The sequence below is a fragment of the Equus caballus genome, chromosome 10, assembly GCF_041296265.1.
Source record: "Equus caballus isolate H_3958 breed thoroughbred chromosome 10, TB-T2T, whole genome shotgun sequence".
Classification (NCBI taxonomy): Eukaryota; Metazoa; Chordata; class Mammalia; order Perissodactyla; family Equidae; genus Equus; species Equus caballus.
This window is the reverse complement of record NC_091693.1, coordinates 67,215,072-67,236,662: the sequence shown is the minus strand read 5'-3', so window position 1 is coordinate 67,236,662 and position 21,591 is coordinate 67,215,072. Positions and strand designations below refer to the sequence as shown.

General features: G+C 36.9%; 2 protein-coding genes across 7 annotated transcripts in view; one reads left to right on the top strand and one right to left on the bottom strand.

Moving 5' to 3' along the window:
- Positions 1–21,591, top strand: part of METTL24 (methyltransferase like 24) — a 124,134-nt gene that overhangs the window by 97,433 nt on the left and 5,110 nt on the right. Inside the window, exon 7 of one of the 4 annotated variants that reach the window (XM_070223653.1) lies at positions 883–1,717. The exons of 2 other annotated variants lie outside the window; for them this stretch is intronic. In XM_070223653.1, the coding sequence (XP_070079754.1) occupies positions 883–960 (78 nt within the window). In that variant the 3' untranslated portion in view covers positions 961–1,717. Of the gene's footprint in view, positions 1–882; positions 1,718–21,591 lie in introns of those variants that run through there. One more of the 4 variants, XM_070223658.1, reaches the window with a different exon arrangement.
- Positions 1,508–21,591, bottom strand: part of CDC40 (cell division cycle 40) — a 48,423-nt gene continuing 28,339 nt past the window's right edge. For all 3 annotated transcript variants that reach the window (XM_070223639.1, XM_070223638.1, XM_001916126.6), the window contains exons 7-16: positions 21,147–21,243; positions 19,257–19,396; positions 18,347–18,421; positions 16,075–16,120; positions 13,914–14,015; positions 12,928–13,043; positions 12,538–12,671; positions 6,158–6,234; positions 4,508–4,652; positions 1,508–3,493 (exon numbers count right to left, since the gene is read on the bottom strand). In XM_070223639.1, the coding sequence (XP_070079740.1) occupies positions 3,316–3,493; positions 4,508–4,652; positions 6,158–6,234; positions 12,538–12,671; positions 12,928–13,043; positions 13,914–14,015; positions 16,075–16,120; positions 18,347–18,421; positions 19,257–19,396; positions 21,147–21,243 (1,110 nt within the window). In that variant the 3' untranslated portion in view covers positions 1,508–3,315. The remainder of the gene's footprint in view (positions 3,494–4,507; positions 4,653–6,157; positions 6,235–12,537; positions 12,672–12,927; positions 13,044–13,913; positions 14,016–16,074; positions 16,121–18,346; positions 18,422–19,256; positions 19,397–21,146; positions 21,244–21,591) is intronic.

The window sequence follows — 21,591 nt, the reverse complement described above, 5'->3', positions numbered from 1 at the left end:
GTTGTTTCCACAATTATTAAAGTGACTATGAACATGGAAGGTATACATATAAATACATAAAATGTATATACACACATATATGCACAAACACACATATGCACACATAGATGTATAAATTTTTGGTTAGCTAACTTTCTCAGTTTACATGCATTAAAGATAATTCTACTTCATTGGTTCTCATCCTTAGTGTGTGTATCATCTGGGGACCTTGCTAAAAGTGCCGACTTTGATCCAGAAAAAAAAAAAAAAAATATATATATATATATTTTTTAATTACAATCTTCTGTTAGTTCATTTTATTTAGGCAATGGTCAAATAAACATTTGATAACATGAACTTTGAACCAAGTGTGCTGTGATAGAACCTTCTTTCCACTGGATCTTCTCTTCTCATTCTTAGGTCCCTTGGTACTTGCCTTGTTTATACTGCATTTCATCAATTATTTCATGATCCACTAAGGAAGAAAGAATGCTGCCAATTAAACTATGACACATCATTGATTTTATGATGTAGCCCTATTTCAGAGATGTCAGAATGTGAAAAACAAGCATCTCTGATGATATACAGCATCAGTGTTCCCTAGGCCTCACTTTGAGACCCAAATTTAAGACTGCTGATGGATATCTTGGTCTGGATGGCACGTCACACTTCCCTTCCCCACAGGTGAATTCATTATGGCTCCCCCAACTACACTCTACTTTCTTCTAGATTCTGTATCTCAGTAAGCCACACCATCTCCAGGTGATTCTAATGCAGCTGTTTCTCAGGCCACACTCTGAGAAACACTGTTCTTCAAGGAGAGTGTCTATAATTATTGCTGGTTGCAGGCCTTACAGCTGCCATCCAAGGGTTTGATATTTCACTGCCAATGTTTTCTTCCAGGTAATTGATAAACATGCTAAGGACATCAACTGGCCTCACAATGCTTCCTCAAGAATCACTCGACACTTTTCCACTTAAAGAAGTGCCTGTTTGATGCCACTCCCTGTTCCTTATCTTAAAACCGTCTCCTTATTTAGGACAAAATAGTCCCAGCTTGTGCTTCAACATTTAAATATTCATCTGATTAAAACTTTCACTAAAGCATCATTTGTATTCTGTTAGGAAGTAAATCTGTCCTGGGTGTGACAAAAAGGTTGCAGTGAAGCAAAGGAAGACAGAGGATAACCACTTAATTCCAGTAACAACATGACCTTGAGACTTTTTTATGCTGGAAAAAACCCTCACTCATTCATGTATTCTAAAATGGCTACAATCATGACTCAGTGCCAACGCCAAGTGAAAAAATATGGAATGTGATAAACTTAATCTGTGTGCTCTGAGGGCCATGCCCTCTATTTTTATTATTTAATTAGAATAAACCCATTCATACACCATACTCCCCTCTAAAGCATCACTTCTCCCCATAAAATCAAAATGACGCATTGAAAATCTGCAAATGGTTTCATCTAGTGTCTCAACAGAGTTGAAACTTAAAAGAAGACTAAAGAACCAAAAATTCTGATAATACTTTCTACAAAAATGCTTTATTTAAAAATATGATCTTTTAAAAAAAGAGAATTTTTATATACAGTTAGTTTAGAAACAGTCAAAAACACAACAAAATAAACCGAGATTTAGAAATTATGATTTGTAACATACACAATACTGGTGCTGAGCAAGATAGTTTAAATGTATGATTAATTCTTTTTGTCCCATCACATTTCAGTAATTCACATTTATTAAAACCCGTGGTTGGAAATAAAGAGGTCTTGTCTGAATTCTTTCCTCTTCAGGAAGTGGCAGCCACCCTTCCTGGCAGATACAGAAGGGGCAGCAGCTAGGCACTGTATTCTTATTTGAGTGCCTGTGTGTCCAAAAATATATCTCTATCACTTTTATTCTTTTTCTATTTTCTTATTTGAAATTTATTTATATGTGGCTATAGTGCCTGGTCATCTCTATCACGCTTTTCTTTTTTTTAATTTTAATTTTTAAAAATGGAAGTTCTAAGGGCAAGAAGCAGCAACTGCTATTGATAGCACAGGACTCGGTGCTAATGCCCTTAGGATATCAACACTCAACATGATTCTGGTCTCCAAGTCAGCATTCTGAGCACTATGAACCAATCTTTTTTTTAGCATGTGCCAAAATGTTTCAAATCACATTCAAACATCTAATACAGATTTGTAATAAAACAGGAGAAATGGCTTGTCAAACTAAAGTGCTATTAGCTACTATATTCAAGAGTAATCCTGATTTCACAATTTGAAGTTTTTAAACTTTTTCTTTTTTAACCAACCACAGTCACTGTTTCTCAAACCGGGGAACCCTAACCATCTTCCTGGAGTGTCAATTTTACTCAAAGATTTGGAAAGAAGTTGAAAACCTTTCTAATCTTAAAAAGTTCTGTCAAACATACTCGCAAGCAAAATCAGAATAATTTTAAAGATAAAACATACAACTTCAAAGAAATGACAAGTTGACATTTTGGACTATGCCCTCACACCCTATCTCCTATGAGGAGTATTTCAGTAGTAACATCTGTGAAGCAATGACCTAGGAGACCCTGATTTCTGAAAGTGTAGCCAGGTCCTTACTGACAGTAAATACTAATAAAATTCAAAGTCTTGACTCATTCTTTTGAGTTCCATCTTCAAAAATAACATAATTCTCTGATTGTACCAGTCTTGTCATACTGATCAGGAAGAAAGTCAACGAAAGAACTCTGGACTGATTTTTATTTTACATCGTTTAATAATTAGAGGAATGCTGCAGTTAGAGAAGATTGCTGGCTTACAACTAAAAATACACAACACATGTCGTAAAAAATAGTGGAACTCCTGAATCCGAAAGATTAGAACTCGACCCACTGAAAATAATGCGAACAGAAATTGTGGGTGGTTTTATCCTTCTTTCAGATTCACATTTAATTACATCATCCCTGCTCCTTACTTCCCTTTCTGTTGAAGCAGTAAGTACACGGTACCCTTCTGAGTTATCTGTCTTTAATTATATTATCTCCTTCAGATAGATCCCCAGATCTACTAGGGATTCTTTCAGTATGTCATGGGGGTCAACCCAAACTGCCTGCCAACAATAACTACTTGTCAATTAGAAAGTCAATAGTCACTCTCTGTATAAAGTGAAGTTAGCAATGAAATGATATAAGCCAAATTTGCAAAGGACATTTTTTTAAACAGTGGGTCAACTTTATAAGGCCATGTAAGGAAATCATAATCTGTAAATCAAGTCGTCATCCAACACATTTAATAATTAAATATAAATATGATACTGGATCAAAAATGATCCTAGATAGTTTAGGGATTAATGAGGTTAATCCCACAGTTTAATGAGGCCATCCCAACCACACGTGATGACTTTGGAGGTTTCGTGAGGATGCCACACTGCACCGATACACACTTTATCATGAGCTTTAAACCGGCTGTAGAGTTTTGTGGTCTTCCAGTCCCAGATATTTAATTTTCCATTTCCATCTCCTGAAATCACATAACTACAATGGGAAGAAAAAATAAGTTCAAATTATTCACACATCTTAAACTGGTAAAATGAATGAGGAACAGAGAAAGAGTTTATCTTTTTCACCTTAACATAAAAAAAAAAATCAATGAGAATATACACTACTCAGTGAGAAAAACAAGGCAGAGCATAAAGTAGTCTATAATTTAAACTTCTACCTAAAACCCTCCCCATTGAGTAAATTTATTTTTAACTTGGAAGATTGGGAGACCCAGGGACCACAATGAATACAGTATTACAATTACTCTAGATACTCAGAAACAATGTAGAAACCAATTTCACACAGAGCCAGCAAACACGTTCAGATCTATACTACTGTATTAGGCTCTACCACCTTCATCATAATTTTTTGGCTTCAGCATCTTTTGAATACGTCTAAGACTGACTCAGAGGTAGGAGTCTAAGGCCCAATTAACAGGCTAAACTTAGTAGGTCACAGGAATTTCTGAACTACTTCTACTTAGATGTTTTAGCTTAGAAAGGGGGAATGAATGCAGAGTTCACTCTTAGAAAGACTCCAGGGCTTCACAAATCTAGTGTGACCTAAAAATATTCTGAAGCTGGATTTGAGGTGTCAGCAGGGAAAAGCTATAGTGAAGCTGTTAACGTCAACACTGCATACAGAACGAAGTCTTCTGGTGTTCACTCAATCACAGTCACATAGTGATTACAGTCCTGCTAGCCTTGCTTAGAAAAGCAGAGAGAAAATAAGGCACTGCCTATATAGCAAGGGATTTATTATTTAGTTAAAGGGCACAGCACCAAGCAAGGTCTCTTGAAATCATATATAAGGAGATACAAGAACTTAAAAACGCAAAATGTAGTTTTCATAACTTGTTTTTGCCTTTTTGTCTGGTATTTTGACAGTCTGCACAGTTCTCATACAATTACATATGTGAAAGTGATTTGTAAAGTGGTGTTATTTGTACAACAATAGTTTATATTATCATATTTGAATATGAGAGTACATGAGAAGATTTAAACTTACCTCATGTCTGGGGAAAAGTCCACCTGACAAGCATAGCCTGCTACCATATGGCCCTTAAAGATTTTTTTCTTATTTAATCTAAATCTGTTCTGTGCTCCAAAAATTAAGATTTGGTTGTCCATTGATTGGCATGCTAGCCATTTCCCTGTAAATTCAATAAATGAGACATTTTAGAGAAAGACTGAAAATTTTAAAAAGACTTTATTTTAAATGTGTTCAGTCATTAATATTTTGATCTCAACTACTTTATAATAATAGGAAAATGAATTTACCATACCATCTACGAAGTATTACAAATGGGTCCCTATATATACTCTATTATATATAGAGTAGTGAATTTTGCTCATACAAGCATATGTCATGGAGTACTCTCTATATAAAAGCTTTTTTTTGTTTGTTTAAATAAGGACATACGGAAATTCTGAGTTTAGCACTAATAGAACTAAACTAAAATTTTATGAAATGAAATTAATTTGTACTAAGTATAGACAATAGGACCATGGGGAGAAAGAGACTTACCGATGTTAATTATGGGGAAAAAAAGATTAACTTTAGGTGAGAAAACCTAGGATTATTAAATAAAACTGTATGAAAAAAAGAGATGATTAAAAAAATTGTAGTAAGTGTTGCTGGAAGGCCACACTGTCTTTATCTACCCAGGATTCACGATGGCCCCTAGCACCTAAACTACAGTATCTTCTTGCATCCTATATACTTACAGACATTATTAACCAAGGGGATGATCCTAACAATGCTCATAGTCTGAGTGGGTAAATGGCCTTGTTCAAGATGGGCACAGTATTTGTAATGGATGATTTAAAAATATACTACATGAAAGGTAGATGCATGACGGCAAATGTGACAAAGTATACAATAGGGTGATTATCAAAATAGGACCCAGTTAGGTTGTTCTTCTCATAAAAATCAGGGCATTTAGCAAATGATCACCAATTTGCCTGTGGCAGATGCCCTGATGGAAGAGCCAACTACTTGTTGCCTCCTCTTCCTTGCTCTAGCCTTACAGTAGCTACGTGAGTTTATTGGCTTTGACGACAATACTGCCCAAACATGAGATCCTCCACTTTAATACCCTCATGCAGAGCTATAATCGTATCAGTATACTGTCAATATATCTGCAGTATGAATTACCTTGTACTTAAAAGGCAACAGTTTATTGAATAGAAAACAGTATTAAATAGATTTCTCTCTTTTCTTTTTGCCTGAGAAAATCTTTTATACTAAGTGCTAAGGTGTTCTCATTATGGGGAATCAGACCAAAATTTTCTATCTCCTGAATGAAAAAGAGCTCCCAGTAAATTACTAAATGAGATGTTGAACATGATTCTGTTCGAAGGAGAATTATTAACAAAAAAGCCCCCTGATTCTCAGATGGAAATCCTTAGATGCTCAGTCATGTTAGTTGCAAATCATTGTTTCTTTTATTTTTATTTTTTCCAAAAACAAGAGAATGGGTGAGGTGGCTCACATATGCAAACCAGTGATTATTTCTAACATTGGAAAGATTTCCTTATATAAGTATGGCACACAGACAGACCTCCCCTAGGAGGGAATGGCCAAGGTTCTTTGAATACAGAAATCACACCGTGTCCTCGAAGCTCATTTAGAAACACATGCTATCTACTAACTCACCATTTGGAGACAAAGTCACTGCGGGCATTGAGTGCATACTGGGTTCTGCTATATACTTGAAATCCACAGGGATATCCCTAAAAGTTAAAAATAGCATATCAGAGTAAGTAATTTTAAAAAGCACTTTCAGAATAATTATCTCTGAAACAAAAGAGATACTCTTGAAATCATATATTTAATAAATTTTTCATGAAACTTCCCAGAGGAAGGACAATCACAAAATGACATTCTATTGATTATAAATCTTTTACTTCACAAATGACTTTCCATGACAATTATAACAGTGTCAGTGATTTAGTTTTCAAGCTCTAGCTGATTTACACTTTGACCTTCATGTTACAAAATCTGTTACTGGAAGTTCTTTAATAATGAGCTCATCTAAAAACGTACCATGGTAGGCAGTAGCAAGATGTCTGAGGCAAGCCTACAGGGAAGTATTCTTATTTTACCTGCCAGTCAATCTTGTTACTCTGCAAGCAGGTGAGAGTGCTAAAGAGTCTTCAGCAATGCAGGTGGATGGTAGGCAAAGCTGTAAAGGGAGTGGCAAGCAGGTTGAGCCCATCTAGAAATAATGAGATTTCTGGAGGGGTAAGGGAGATAAATGCTTGGTACCTGGCCATCTTCTGTTTTCAGTTTACATGTAAAGTATTCCAAATTTGTATGGTGCAGGAGAAAAAGCATTACAGAAATTCTCATGTGAGTGACACAGAGGAATAAACAAAAACAACAAAAATCTAACACTAGTCGCTTAAATCTAGAACCATCAAAGGTTCTAAGTGCCTTTTCATTTTTAATATTCTTCGTGATAAAAAATTCTTTAGTAATTCTGAAGGATTTTGATCTTGTTGCTTTTCATTAGAGACCAGAAATGTTTTTTACAGAGTAATGTGTGGGAAATGTAATCTGATAAATAACACAGAATATAAAGCAGCAATTTCAATTTCAAACTATGGTTCAAGTCCAGTACTTTGATCAATTGGAAAATAATAATAATAAATTAATCAATTAGCAATTTATTATCTAATTAATTAATAATGTAATAATAATAATAATTATTAGTCTTTAAGTAAGGATTTTCTCTATCCATATATCCATCCATCCAGAAGAAGGAACAAATGATTAGAAAAAACTTCTATCAGGGTCTTGGTTAGAGGAAAAAAATTTCGGGTATATCCTGGGAATAGTACCATTTATCAGATCTCCAAACCTTTACATCTCTAAGGTACCAATGAGAACTGACATTCAGAGTGACGCAAATATACTGAAAAGAGTCTCAATTTGAAAAAGGTTCAACTGTTTTTCCCTCCTCCTATTTATTATTAGTGGCTAATAATTTTATAACATGGATTAAAACATAAGAACACTTTCTAAATTAAATTAACCATAGTTCAGGCCCATATCAAGCACTGTGTTACTAAAAGTAAACCAAAGATTTTAAACAGATCCCTTATTTCAAGGACTCTTGGTACAATGAGCTCTAGAACAAGAAATGAATTTGAACACTCTGTGAACTTCATTATTTCTAGTAAAAATGCCTGCTAGGCATAGTTATATTTAATAAACACAACAATGTTTTCTAATTAGAAAATGTAATTCAGTATAATAAGCTAGTAACTTATATCTAACAAACAATCTTCAGTCTGGAAATGAAATCATTGAAAAAACCCTAACAAAAAGCTACGAAATTTTAAAGCTAAAAGATAAATAGTAGTGTCAACTTCTGTAAAATTTTCTTTCAAAAATATTTTAACAAAATAAATACCTTTGGGAGAAAACATGTCTATGACATCTCATCAATTTAGCCGATTAGAATACCCAAGGCTGCTGAATATCTAATTATAATCTCTTATTCTCCTTTAAAATTGTATAATAGTCTTAGCTTGTATAGTAGAGCTTTTCCTTTAAGATCAGGAACAACACAAGGGTGTCCACATTCGCCACTTGTAGTCAACATAGTACTAGAAGTCCTGGGCGGAGCAATTAGGCAAGAAAAAGAAAGAAAAAGTATCCAAACTGGAAAGGAAAAGGTAAAACTGTCCCTATTTGCAGATGACATGAAACTATACTATATGTTGAAAATGCAAAAGACTCCATCAAAAAACTGTTAGAGCTAATGAAGTCAGTAAAGCTGCAGGATACGAAATCAATATACAAAAATCAGTTGTGTTTCTATACACTAATAATGAACTACTGGAAAAAGAAATTAAGAAAACAGGTCCATTCACAATAGCATCAGAAACAATAAAATACCTGGGAATAAATTTAACCAAGAAGGTGAAAGATCTGTACACTGAAAATTATGAAACACCAATGAAGGAAACTAAAGAAGACATAAATAAATGGAAAGATATTCTGTGTTCAGGGATTGGCAGACTTACTGTTGGTAAAACGTCCACACCACCCATAGTGATCTACAGATTCAATGCAACACCTACCAAAATTCCAATGGCATTTTTCACAGAAATGGAACAAACAATCCTTAAATTCATAGAGAACTACAAGACTCTGACTAGCCAAAGCAATCCTGAGAAAGAACAAAGCTGGAGGCATCAGGCTGCCTGATTTCAAACCATATTACAAAGCTATAGTAATCAAAACAGTATGGTATTGGCATAAAAACAGACACATAGATCAAATGCAAGAGAATGGAGAGCCCAGAAATGAACCCATGCATATATAGTCAATTAATTTTCAACAAAGGCGCCAAGAATATACAATGGAGAAAGGACAGTCTCTTCAATAAACAGTGTTGGGAAAACTTGATATCCACATGCAAAAGAATGCAAGTGGACCCCTATCTTACACCATACACAGAAATCACCTCAAAATGGACTAAAGACTTGAACATAAGACCTGAAACTGTAAAACTCCTGAAGAAAACACAGGGGATAAGCTCCTGGACATTGGGCTTGGCAATGATTTTTTGGGTTTGACAGCTTAAGCAAAAGCAACAAACACAAAAATAAACCAGTGGGACTACCTCAAAATAAAAAGCTCTGTACAGCAAAGAAAACCATCAATGAAATGAAAAGGTAACCTAGGGAATGGGAGAAGATATTCGCAAACCACATACCCGATGGGGTCAATATCCAAAATATACAAGGAATTCATATAACTCACCAGCAAAAAACCAAATAACTCAATTAAAAAATTGGCAAAGGGCCTGAATAGAGACTTTCCCATAGAAGACAAAAAATGGCCAATGGGTACATGAAAAAGTGCTCAACATCACTAATCATCAGGGAAATGCAAATCAAAACCGCAATGAGATATCACCTCACACTTGTTAGGATAGCTATCATCAAAAAGACAAGAGATGATAAATGCTGGTGAGGATGTGGAGAAAAAGGAACCCTTGTGCATTGTTGCAGGAATGTAAACTGGTGCAGCCACTATGGAAGTATGGAAGTTCTTCTTGAAATTAAAAATAGATCTACCATATGATCTATCAGTCCTACTTCTGGATCTATATCCAAAGGAGACGAAATCACTATCTCAAAGAGATATCTGTACTCTCATTTTCAATGCAGCATTATTCACAATAGCCAAGGTATGGAAACAACCAAGTGTCCACTGATGGATGAATGGATAAAGAAAATGTGGTATTTATATACACAAGGGAATAAAGAAGGAATGCTGCCATTTGCGACAACATGGATGAACCTGGAGGGCTTTATGCTAAGTGAAATAAGCCAGACAAAGACAAATACTGTACGGTATCACTTACATATGCAATTGAAAAAAAAAGGTCAAATTCATAGAAACAGAGAGTAGAATGATGGTTGCCTGGGCCTGAGAGGGTGGGGAAATAGGGCGAGGCCAGTAAAAGGGTACAAATTTAGCTGTATGATGAATAAGGTCTGGGGATTTAAAGTATAACATAGTGACTATGGTTGATAATACTGTATTATATAATTGAAATTTGCTAAGAGAGTAGAACTTAAGTGTTCTCACTAAACAACAACAAAAGGTAAATATGTGAGCTGATGAAAGTGTTAACTCATGGTGGGAATCTTTTCTCAATGTATATCAAATCATTATGTTGTATACTTTAAATATATTATAATTTTATTTGGCAATCATACCTCAATAAAGCTGGGGGAAAAAAAAGAACTCAAGCTTTGGAATCAGTTTGATCCGAGTCTGAATTTTGGGCCTTTCATGTCTTGTTAAACCTCGGGCAAATTATTTAACCTATCTTAGTTTCCTTATTTATAAAACAGGAATAACAAACAAAACTATGACATGAAATGAAATAGTTCACACAAAATGCTTAGCATGCCTGGCAGATAGAAAGGGTTCAACAAATGTAGCATCATTCATAATTATGGCGACAATGATTTCCTTAGATATTCAGTGCACACTACAAGCCAGGTACTGTGCTGGTGCTGGGGACAGATGGAGAGCATGACTGACACACTTCTTTCTCTCATGGTTAAGAACTTGTCAGAGAAGAGGGACAAATAAGCAAGCACTAAAAAGCTGTGGGAAGCAAAAGACTGTGGGGGATGATAGAGAAGAGGCAGCTATCCTCACGAGAGGATTGGCTGGGAACGCTCCAATAGCAAGTGAGGATTAAATTGAAATCTAAAGGATGTCATCACTTATAATAAAACAGTATTATGACTCTTAAGAGTATTTCTTAAGCTCTGAGAAGGAAAAAAAAAGAAACATGCTAACATCACCCCTTAATCTAATGAAAATATTTTGCTGACCAATGCTCTATTTTAGAACACACACACACACACACACACACACACACACACACACACGTGTTCTTAAAGCCCTGTAATTGGTGCATTATTTAAATATTTACCAATTTCTTTTATACAACTGCATATTTTAAAATGGAGCTGAAATATCATCTGAAGACAGAAACATTTGAAAGTTTAAGTACAATCAAACTGTTAAAATATATAAACAAAACAAGGACATGTATGTTTATTCTCTGGAGTATCATGAAAATGATCTAAGGTGGCTCATACAAAACTTAGTGTTCACGTCAGATTCTCTGCATGTGACATCATTTCTGAAGTAAGAAAGATCTCAGTTATAAGATAGTCTCCAATCATGGACCTTAAGGATGACGCTAAGACTAAATAAAAAGTACAGTCATCTCTTCCTTAATTGGGGGTAATCTGAAGGGGTGTACTGGTGGTGAGTGTGGGAGAAACTACAGTTAAATTACATTAAATCTTCAATTATCCAAATTGCCCTAAAAATGGTTAGGAACCTGCTCACCTCCCCAAAGGGACTCAGTTTTAGGAGGAAACTACTGGCTGTAGTTCAAGGCTTCCCACTTCCTAGAGCAGAACAAGTGCTGGGGGTGGGAAGGCACACTCTCTAGTCCCTGCAAGGCTGCACCCACGGTTGAGCTGTGCTCCATCACTGACTAAAACACAAGAGAGGTTCCAACCAAACATTCATTTTAACAAAAAGATTACTATGCATTTCTTTGTAAATTATAAAACATGATCTATGATCCTTGGTGAAACCAACTTTAGTATTTCTTCACTTTATAAAAGTGTTTTTTTTTTTTTTCCTCTAGGAAAGCACAACTAACCAATATATTCTGATTATATTCTACAAGTAAAACATTTGTTTCCTACCATTACAGGCTATGAATGGTAGGATGCAGGGGTCATGATATGGGGCAGTTTTCAGTACTGAATAATCCTAATGCAGTCATTTAAAAAAGTAAGAGTGGGGCTGGCCCTGTGGTGCAGCGGTTAAGTTTGCTCGTTCTGCTTCAGTGGCCTGGGGTTTGCCAGTTTGGATCCTGGGTGTGGACCTACGCACCACTTACCAAAGCGATGCTGTGGCAGGCATCCCACATAGAAAGCAGAGGAAGACGGGCAGGGATGTTAGCTCAGGGCCAGTCTTCCTCAGCAAAAAGAGGAGGATTGGTAGCAGATGTTAGCTCAGGGCTAATCTTCCTCAAAAAAAACCAACTAAGAGATTTTTCAGTATTTTCTCTGAGTTGGTTCTGAGGCCAGGCTCTTATGCTGAATCCCTATTGTAACCAATATAGTCTATACATTTCTGGCTCCCACTTCTCATCAGGCATTTGCAAAGACAAGTAAGATCCCTAACAAAGAACGTAAAACAGCACACAATATGAACTTCTCACCACTTGAAGAAAATGACTCAAAATACATATCCTCTAGACAGACTATCCAAAGACGATGAAAGGTAGCATGTTTAAATTTTTATTCCCATATTCTGGGTATTTAAATAGTTAAGACAGTTTGACTGGCAAGCCAGAGATCACAGTTGTGAAAATATTCAAATGGTTGTATATTATCAGCCTTTGCCTTTGGTTACAAATTTATAAATTGCTTGCCTTATATAAATCAGATTTTCTACTGATAGAAACTCACCATTCCCAAACTCTTAGGCTCTTATCATCAGATGTGCTCACAAATCTCCTATTTTCATCAACAAAAACAATGGTGTTGACAGCTCCCAAATGCCGATCATATTCCTGCACAATTTCTCCACTTCGAATGTCCCACTGTATATCAAACAAAAGAAGAGGTAACGTCAGAAGTGGAGCAGATTTAAGAAAATGAACAAAGTCATAATTACAGAAAGGGGAGAAGGAAAAGGTCTCCAACATCATGTTTTCATGACTTCACTGTTTTCTACTAAGAATAGGGCATCAGCAGTCCCTAAAAGTAACAAACATTAAACAAGCTAATATTCCTTGCTCCATCCTGATATAACATAAAGCTCAGGAATCTTAATGAAAATATTGTGAGAAGACTTACTTGCACAATCTTTTTATCAGACATCCCAGCCACAAAGAGATTTTGCTTATCTTCATCAGGATTAAATTTGACACAGTAGGGTACTTTTCGATTTGTAAATCTTGATATACACTGTCCTAAAACCAAAGACCCAAGTCAAAGTAGGTAAAATAAATTTAACCACTTAAAGATTAAGATCCAGAGATCATCTGCTTAACACATTTTGAGGAAGGACAGCCTGCTTATTCTTTACTGTAAATGACATTGTTTTCTTTTCAGGGATTTTTAATGGTTAAAAATAATTTTTTCAGAAGTAAATCAGTGTCATCAACTGCAGAAAAGATAAAGCCCTCCACGTGATTACAGTGTGCAGCCAGAGCTGAGGAGCACTACTGAAGAGGCTGAGGGAATGGGCTTTGGCATGAGTGACCTGGGTTTGAACCCAATTTGGCTATTTACTAGTTACGTGACCCTGGGAAAGTTACCTCTTTAAGCCTCAATTTCCTCATCTTAAAACTCAGCAAGATGAAAGATGATTTTCTATATAAAAGTATATTAGCCACAATGTACTGATGCAATTAATATGTCTGTGACTGTGGAAAACCAATTGGCCCATGGAACTTCAGATTTACAGTTTAATCAATTTGGGCAATCAAATTTAATTCTGTTCATCAGACATTTATTGTGCTTCTACCAAGCACAATGCAGTATGCCAGGTGATGTAGGGGAACAAAAAGATCAATTAAATGGTCTATGGAAGATTCCAAATTTGCTTGTGTATCAACATGTTTGCTTCATAAATCATATTTGGTGGAAACAAAGTTTCATAGTGAAAGAGCCTCCTTATATAGCTGAGTTTCAACTCTACATTTTGTGATATTAGCTGATAGTCAATGGTATGAGAACCAGCAGTTAAAGCTACCATTTTGCCACAGAGGACCACCCACATTGTTTCATTTATAAATGCTAATTTAAAGATAAATACATATGAGTATGTGAGCTCTTACCTGTCTCAGTGTCCCAGAGCTTCAGATACCTGTCGTAAGCTGCGCTGAGGAACTGTGTCCCTGCAGTATTAAAGCAGATGTCCCTCACAGCTTTACTGTGACCTAAAGGCAGAGACAACAGAAGGGGAGTTGAGGTGAAGTATCTTCTCTTAAAATAGAAGAGAAACAGCATGAAACAATGGTTTCAAGCCACTCACTGAGTCAAAATCACCAGAACCCTGTCCCGATTTACTGACTTAGAATGAGTGATGTGTGTGCTTGGGAATGGAGGTGCTCTCCCCACACTCCCTTCAAAAGGCTGCTCAGGTGATTCCAATGCATAACGTTAGGTAAGACCAAGAGAAAAGATCTAATATCTTCTTCTGAAAGTCTGTCATGGCAATCTCTTAATATGTAATACATACAACTGATGACTAAACAGCCAAGAATTTAAGGAAACATAATAGGCCAATTACTGCCAATGAAAGAAATGACTAGTGACATTTTGGAGGTTCACTCAGGTTACTCACCAAGCTGGAAATGAAAACAAGGTGCCCTGAACCTAAAGTTCATGAAATTTTAGCCCTTGTTCAATAACTACATATTTCTTTTCTTACATTACTAAATTTCATAGAAATGGATTTAGAATCTCAGAGACTAAGCCTTTTTGAAAACAAACATTAACTTCTATTTTGTTTTAAGATGGCATTTTGACAATAAATTAACTTTAAGGTGCTTTTCTTGGAAATCAATCTTGCCAGACCAATCGACTCTGTTGAAAGGTTTTGTTGCTGTTAGTGCTGTCGAGTGGATTCTGACTCCTTGTGACTCTGTACAGCAGAGCAGAACCAGAACTGCCCCTCTTTTTGCGCCATCCTCTCACCTTCTAGTACTATATCAGACAATGCTCTGCTGCTATTCACAGGGTTTTCATGGTCAATTTTTCTGGAAGTGGGTGGCCAAGTCCTTCCCAGTCTGTCTTAGTCTGGGAGCTTCACGGAAACCTGTCTACCATGGATGACCCTGCAGGTATTTGACATGCCAGCTTTGAGCATCACATCAACACGCAGTGCCACAGTATGACAATCAACAGACAGGTGGTGTGTGGTTCCCTGACCGGAAATGATCTTGGGCCATGGCAGACAGAACACGGAACCTTAACCACTAGGCAACCAGGGTGGGCTTTTCAAAGCTACAGGGACATATAAAACGTGGTTAAATGAAAGCAAAAACTTTTCTATTTTTTACCACCCCACCATGACTGACACTACCGAGTACAATTATAGAAAATGGGCATGGCACAAATTGTCCACCGCACACAGCAGCCCTGAACCACCTCACCTCTAGTCAGGCAGTATGTGCCATGGCAATGAGGCCTTCTTTTCTATAGCAGGAGTCCTGGTCAGAGCTGCTATCATCTTCCTAAGTAGGAAATTTTCAGTTTTCCACTGAAAAACTGTCTGCCAGTGCAGGGGAGACAGACGGGAATCAAATCCACTCCATCTGCAGCAGACATTTTGTTCCCCTGGACCTGCTGAGAGCCTCCGCACAAGGCTTCCTGGAGGCGGCTACAGCGTCTCGGGCAGTATTTATTTGTGCAGTGAGGTCCTAAGATCATAACAAAGCCCTGCAGAGTGGACTCCTGCTTGAATCTAAAAACAGAGGCACTACGATGCACACAAATAGTGTTCCAATGTGGTACAGTTAAGTTCAGAAATGTAACTAGCCTTCACACGAAATCCGACAAAGACAACAAAGTATTCTCTACCGAAAAGGCTCATCTGCCACAAAGCTGTCCTCTCTTTGGCCTCTTCTTTCCTTTAGGAGTTCTCTCAATCTCATCCTTTTACATGCTTTAGTTGCCAATTCCCAACCCTTCTTCAAAGCTTAACATTTGGCAATCTAATTGCTTACTGGACATTTTCATCTCAATATCCCAAAGGCAGCTCAAATTCAATGAGTCTGAAACTTCCTGATCCTCTTACACTCCCTCTCTTGGTGAGTGGCACCACCATTCACACAGCCACCTGGGAGTATGAGTAAGTCTCCCCCTGCAAGACCCAGCTCAAGTCTAAGAAGACCTTCCTTCACATGAGTGTAGTAAAATCGCTGTCAACGATGTTATCTTAGTTTAAAAAGTCTTTCCAAACAGATCTATAGCCAGAGAAAAAAGAAGCATTACCAATAAATGTTCGCAGACAGCGCCTGTCTCCATAAACCTCCCATAGCTGGGGAAAAAACAACACACAAAAATATAAATTTAATGCAAGACTTTGATAAAATCACAACTTTCAATCATTAACAATAGCCACATGTTGGCTCCATGTGTGCATATCTGTGTGTGTACAAGGGATTTAACCAAAGGCATTACACATCATTAAACATACTGCTTGGTGCTGCTAGTCTGTGTTGCTCTATTTGGATTAGACTTACACACACACACACACACACACACACGGACTAAACTTTGAAATCTCATATTTAAAGATATATCGAAATATCTAGAGAACTTAACTTAGATGGAGCTAATACAGGTAATTTTCATTTCCTTCATGTTCTTTTCTATAATTTGATATATTTTCTACGATGAAAAGTTTCTATTTATACAATATTATGAAGTACTTTTAAAAAATTAAATGTTATTAAAACTGCCATGTTGGGGCCGGCCCTGTGGCGTGGTGGTTAGGATCAGTGCACTCTGATTCAGTGGCCTGAGTTTGTGGGTTCGGATCCCAGCTGTGGATCTATACCACTAGTCAGCCATGCTGTGATGGTGACCCACATACAAAATAGAGGAAGATTGGCACAGACGTTAGCTCAGAGCTAATCTTCCTCAAGCAAAAGAAGAGGAAGATTGGCAACAGATGTTAGCTCAGGGTGAATCTTCCTCAGAAAAAAACCCCCCAAAAACGAAAAAACCTGCCATGTTTATAACATTTTGGTACTAAAAGTTTTTTTTTATTTTTAACTTTTCTGAAGTAATGAATATTACAGAAGCTGTATGAAAATGATGATGTAGACTAAGATGTAATAGGCTCATAATTCTCATCATGTCTACAAAGAATCAACACAATAGCTTCAAAACTACCTTTACTCTTGTCTGCCTCAAATCCAGTGCTCAACAATGCTGCTAGTGCTCTAAGATAGAAAGCATTTCCTGGCCACCCAGTGCCAACAGGATCAAGTCTCAGTTCCGGCAGCATACCAGGACCTGCTGATCCCTTGCCTATGACTATAGTCATTCTGTGTCTCTCTCAGATTTTAGACTCCAGCAAGCACACAACTTGGTTCTCAGCACAACCATGCTGCTTCAGTCTATTCACTCTTTTCAGACATACTTCACTCCCTACGCTCCCCACTCTTTACTTAGTTACCTTCCTATTGAGGTAGGCTTCCTCCTTGAAACCAGAACACCTTGTGCCTGCCTCTATAAAGATCATTTATGTCATAATGAAATGATCACCCTACAGACAGGGATAGCGTCTTAATAATTCTTTATCCTCAGCCCCTTACACATAATATGTTTATACAAGTGAACTAAACTGAATTCTATGCTTTTCTTAACGGGTCAAAGAGAAGACCATAATCTCAATTAACATAGTTTGTATAAAGTGAAAGTTAAAGGAAATTAAGAGTTTTTACTCAAAACTGTTGATCTGTCATTATAAGCTACTAGAGACAAATGCCTAAACGGCTGCTCTCATCAAAAGCAGCTGCCTTATTTATACATTGTTAATATCCATGAATTATTTACAAAGAATAAAAGTTTAACGATTCAACTTGCCAAGCTCCAATGGCATTATAGGGTTGATATTTATTGACCGTCATAATGATCTGGACACAGAAGACACAAAAAAGATAAGAACTATTCTCCTAGATTTAAGATTTTTAAAAGGCCTTCCTCATATTCAAGTTGACATGCACTGGCAACTGGGTTTTCTCTATCACCCCTTCTACGGCTGAACATCAGCTAAAGGTAGAGCTCCCCAAGACTGGAAAAAGTGGGAGAAGAGTCTGGGAGGAGTTCTACTTGATGCCTACTAGCATTTAGAAGAAAAAGGATGAATTATATTACCTACTCTCTAAAAATGGGATTTCTATCACATGTCCTCTCTACCTCAAAAGGCCCTGAGGAACAAATGAACTCAGTTACATATGCAAAGCCTCTATAAAAATGCATTATTAGTGATTAAATGTTTATGTGTCTAAAGCCAAAGGGATTGATTACATTGTAATCAGTCACGGAAGCTTAAAAAAGAGCCTAGTGAACTGGACCACAGAGCCATATTTCAACCAACATGTTTGGAAGCAGTTCATAAAGGCTGCCTTCACAGGGCCTAAGAGAAAAAATTAGCCTCTGCCTGCCTAACAAACCCAAATTTATATATAATTAACCAAAGAGACTTAACCAAAGCACTAGCTTTGCAGCACTCCTCCTGTTACTGAAAACTCACCTTAATTTTACAGTCCATGGAACAAGACAGCAATAAATGGCCGGAGAGAGGAAACAGTCTGACTGCGCTGACGCCCTATGAAAAGGTATCACAGCTGTCAATCAGAAGCACTCTAAAGTCAGCTAAAATTGAACACACGGAAAGGGCAGGATATTTTCAAGCAACTTAATCTACTACTTTTCTTCATTCCAGAAATCATGCCACAGAATCACCCTCATTAGTATTCTTAAAGCAGCCCTTACTGACACTAAGCTTTTGAAGGTGTTTTTTTTAACCTTTAATGTTGACTTCCTCGCCCAAGGGAATTCTTAGTCAACCAAGCTGCTGATGCCCCGACTCCTATCCTTCTTTTACTCAGTCTCTTTGCTCTTTGCCAAGAGCTGAAAATTGTCAGTTGGAATAGTGCAGACGACAAAGAATATCAACATGTAAAGTCTTCAAGTAACTCGTCTCTGCATTAGTTTAACTGTTACCATAGTTTATAAACCAGGGAGCATCTAATCTTCTCTGAAGTGTGATAACCCCAAGAGCTAAGGCAAAATTACTGAGGCTTTGGTGCTAGTAGCAGCCCATTATTCACTGACTGGGTGCCCAAGAGGACGCAGGCTGTAGCAGAAACTTGTGGAGAGAGGCCTGGGCCACCATAAGGGGTCAGGACACCAAATCATGAATGCTTATGTCATGGCCCACCCAGATGACCTTGAAGACTGAGTGACCAATGTACTTGTGACCAATACATGTGGTGACCTCCAAAGCCCAACTCAGGTTTACCTTCAATTTGGCTTCCTTGCTCCATCTTCACTTCCCTACATGTTTACCAGAAATACTGAATGTTCCATATCAACAGCTGAAACTTTCTGTTGGCTTCATTATTATGCATTACAACAAACAAAAACAACCAACTGCTTACCTTTGTGTGTCCGGACCACACATGAATTTGTTTTTTGGGAAGATAACACTTCTCAGGTGGCACAGTTGACCGCAGATTGACACCAACATCCTGAGGTATGTGAAGATAGGACCTGCCTTGATAGTCATACATTTCTTTAACTGAAATAAGAACGCAAAGGAAAGCAGTGAATACAAGCCATAGTCATGAAATCTATATTCTTCTTTTTTTTTCTGCTGAGGAAGATTAGCCCTGAGCTAACATTTGTACCAATCTTCCTTCACTTTATGTGTGGGTCGCTGCCACAGCATGGCTGACGAGTGGCATTAGGTACGCACCCAAGATTGAACCTGCAAACCTGGGCCGCTGAAGCAGAGTGCGCTGAACTTAACCACTACACCATGGGGCTGGCCCCAAAATCTATATTCTTAAAATGATAACTAACATTTTATTCATAGGGATATCATTCCATATCAAAGTTTAAGTAATAATACTCTGATGGTAAAACCAAGAGTCAGTTAAAATTTAGTTGCCTGAAATCATTGCTATTATTTACAATTAGAGATATTATTTTGGAATTCCTAAACATCCAGAGAATATCAGACCTTTAAATAAGATGTATACTTCTTTTACTCAGTTACACACTTTAGTGCTATATAAAAAAGACTTCACTGCAGTATAATTATAGTGAGAGAAGAAGAGACAATAGTTGGGCCTTCTAAGTCACTGGCAAAGAACCAGAAGCAAAACAGAATAAACAGAAAGTTAAAACAAAACAAAAAATATCAATTATCCCTTTTCCCCTGCTTTCCTCTTTTATGCCCTTCCAGGTTCTTTTCCCATTCTCTTTTCTACTTTCAACACAGATTTTACAATAAAGCCACTTGTGGGAACTAAATAACATGGTGTATATAAAGCATGCCTGGCACAGAGTAGGTATTCAATAAATGGTGGCTGTCATTGTTGTTATGGCTGCCAAGCACCACAGAACTACAAAGATTCCTTGAAGATAAACTGGAGCTCAAGAAACCAAATATGGCTTTATCAAACCCAAATATTTGATATGTGATATAACATTAGAATAAGCAATATTATCAGAACTGAATTATTCTTTAGAGTTTCAGATAATTACTATATAATTTCCTAAATAAAACTAATTATTAATGAACCAGGTACATTCTAGAATATTTATAATTTATTTTGGTGAATATGCATTTCCTTCCACAAATCAAAATAAGTATGAGAGTCTTAATCTCTAATCTATTCACATGAAAAACAAAGTTTATTCTTTTAAAATATAACTTAGTAACAGCTATAAACTGTGAGGATAGCTGAAATATTTGATTTAGGCTAAAAACAAAAGGTTAAAATGACTAGGGTACTACTAACACACGAAAAAAGTCAACTTTATCTTAGGAAAGAACATGTGGACCACTCAAGTTTCTTCTTTATCATTTTTAAAAATTCATTAGCACTAAAAAAATTATCTGTGGCTAGCATTAATCATGTGATTTTTCTCTTTTATTAGAACATAGGAGAGTTTGCTATAATTTCTTTCTTTCTTTATTTTTTGGTTAGGAAGATTGGCCCTGAGCTAACATCCATGCCAATCTTCCTCTACTTTGCATGTGGGACACTGCCACAGCATGGCTTGATGAGCAGTGTGTAGATCTTTGCCCGGGATCCGAACCTGTGAACCCTGGGCGACCAAAGTGGTGCAAGTGAACTGAACCACTGCACCACTGGGCCTGGCCTACTATAATTTCTTTGGGATGCAAACTGTCCAACATAATTCTTAATATAATGAATTACAGCAGCTGATTAGTAAGGGCAATTGATATTATATGAAGAGAGGACAGTAAATATCTGAAAGTTGATCATAAAAATTGAGAAGTATAAAAAATATGTTACCATGTAAGATTGTCTTTTCCTCCCCAGGTTTCTCTTCTTCTTGTTTGCCTTTTTTCTGCCTCTTTGCTGTGATTTCGTCCAATTCTTTTTGTTCTTCCTAAGGAATTTAAGAGTAAACTTTAAAACGGATGTTCTAGAACCCCATCATTGCCAAAGCTGGTTACAAAGTTTTTATAAAGAGGTCTACTTTTTGGTGAAGCAGCATCTTCACGTCAGCAGATGCTGTCCCAGGAGTAACAATGTCAACTTTCCGACAGATCACAAAATGGCATTGAACACATATGGAAACTGGTTAAGATTTTTAAACTCATTTTATAGAAAACCCGTCCTTCTGGAACACCAGAAATAAATTTAACGTGTTATGCTAATTATGCAAGCAAAAAGACGAGGCAATTAGAAAATCTAGTACCAGAAAGGAAACTGAATTTTAGCACACCATGTTGTT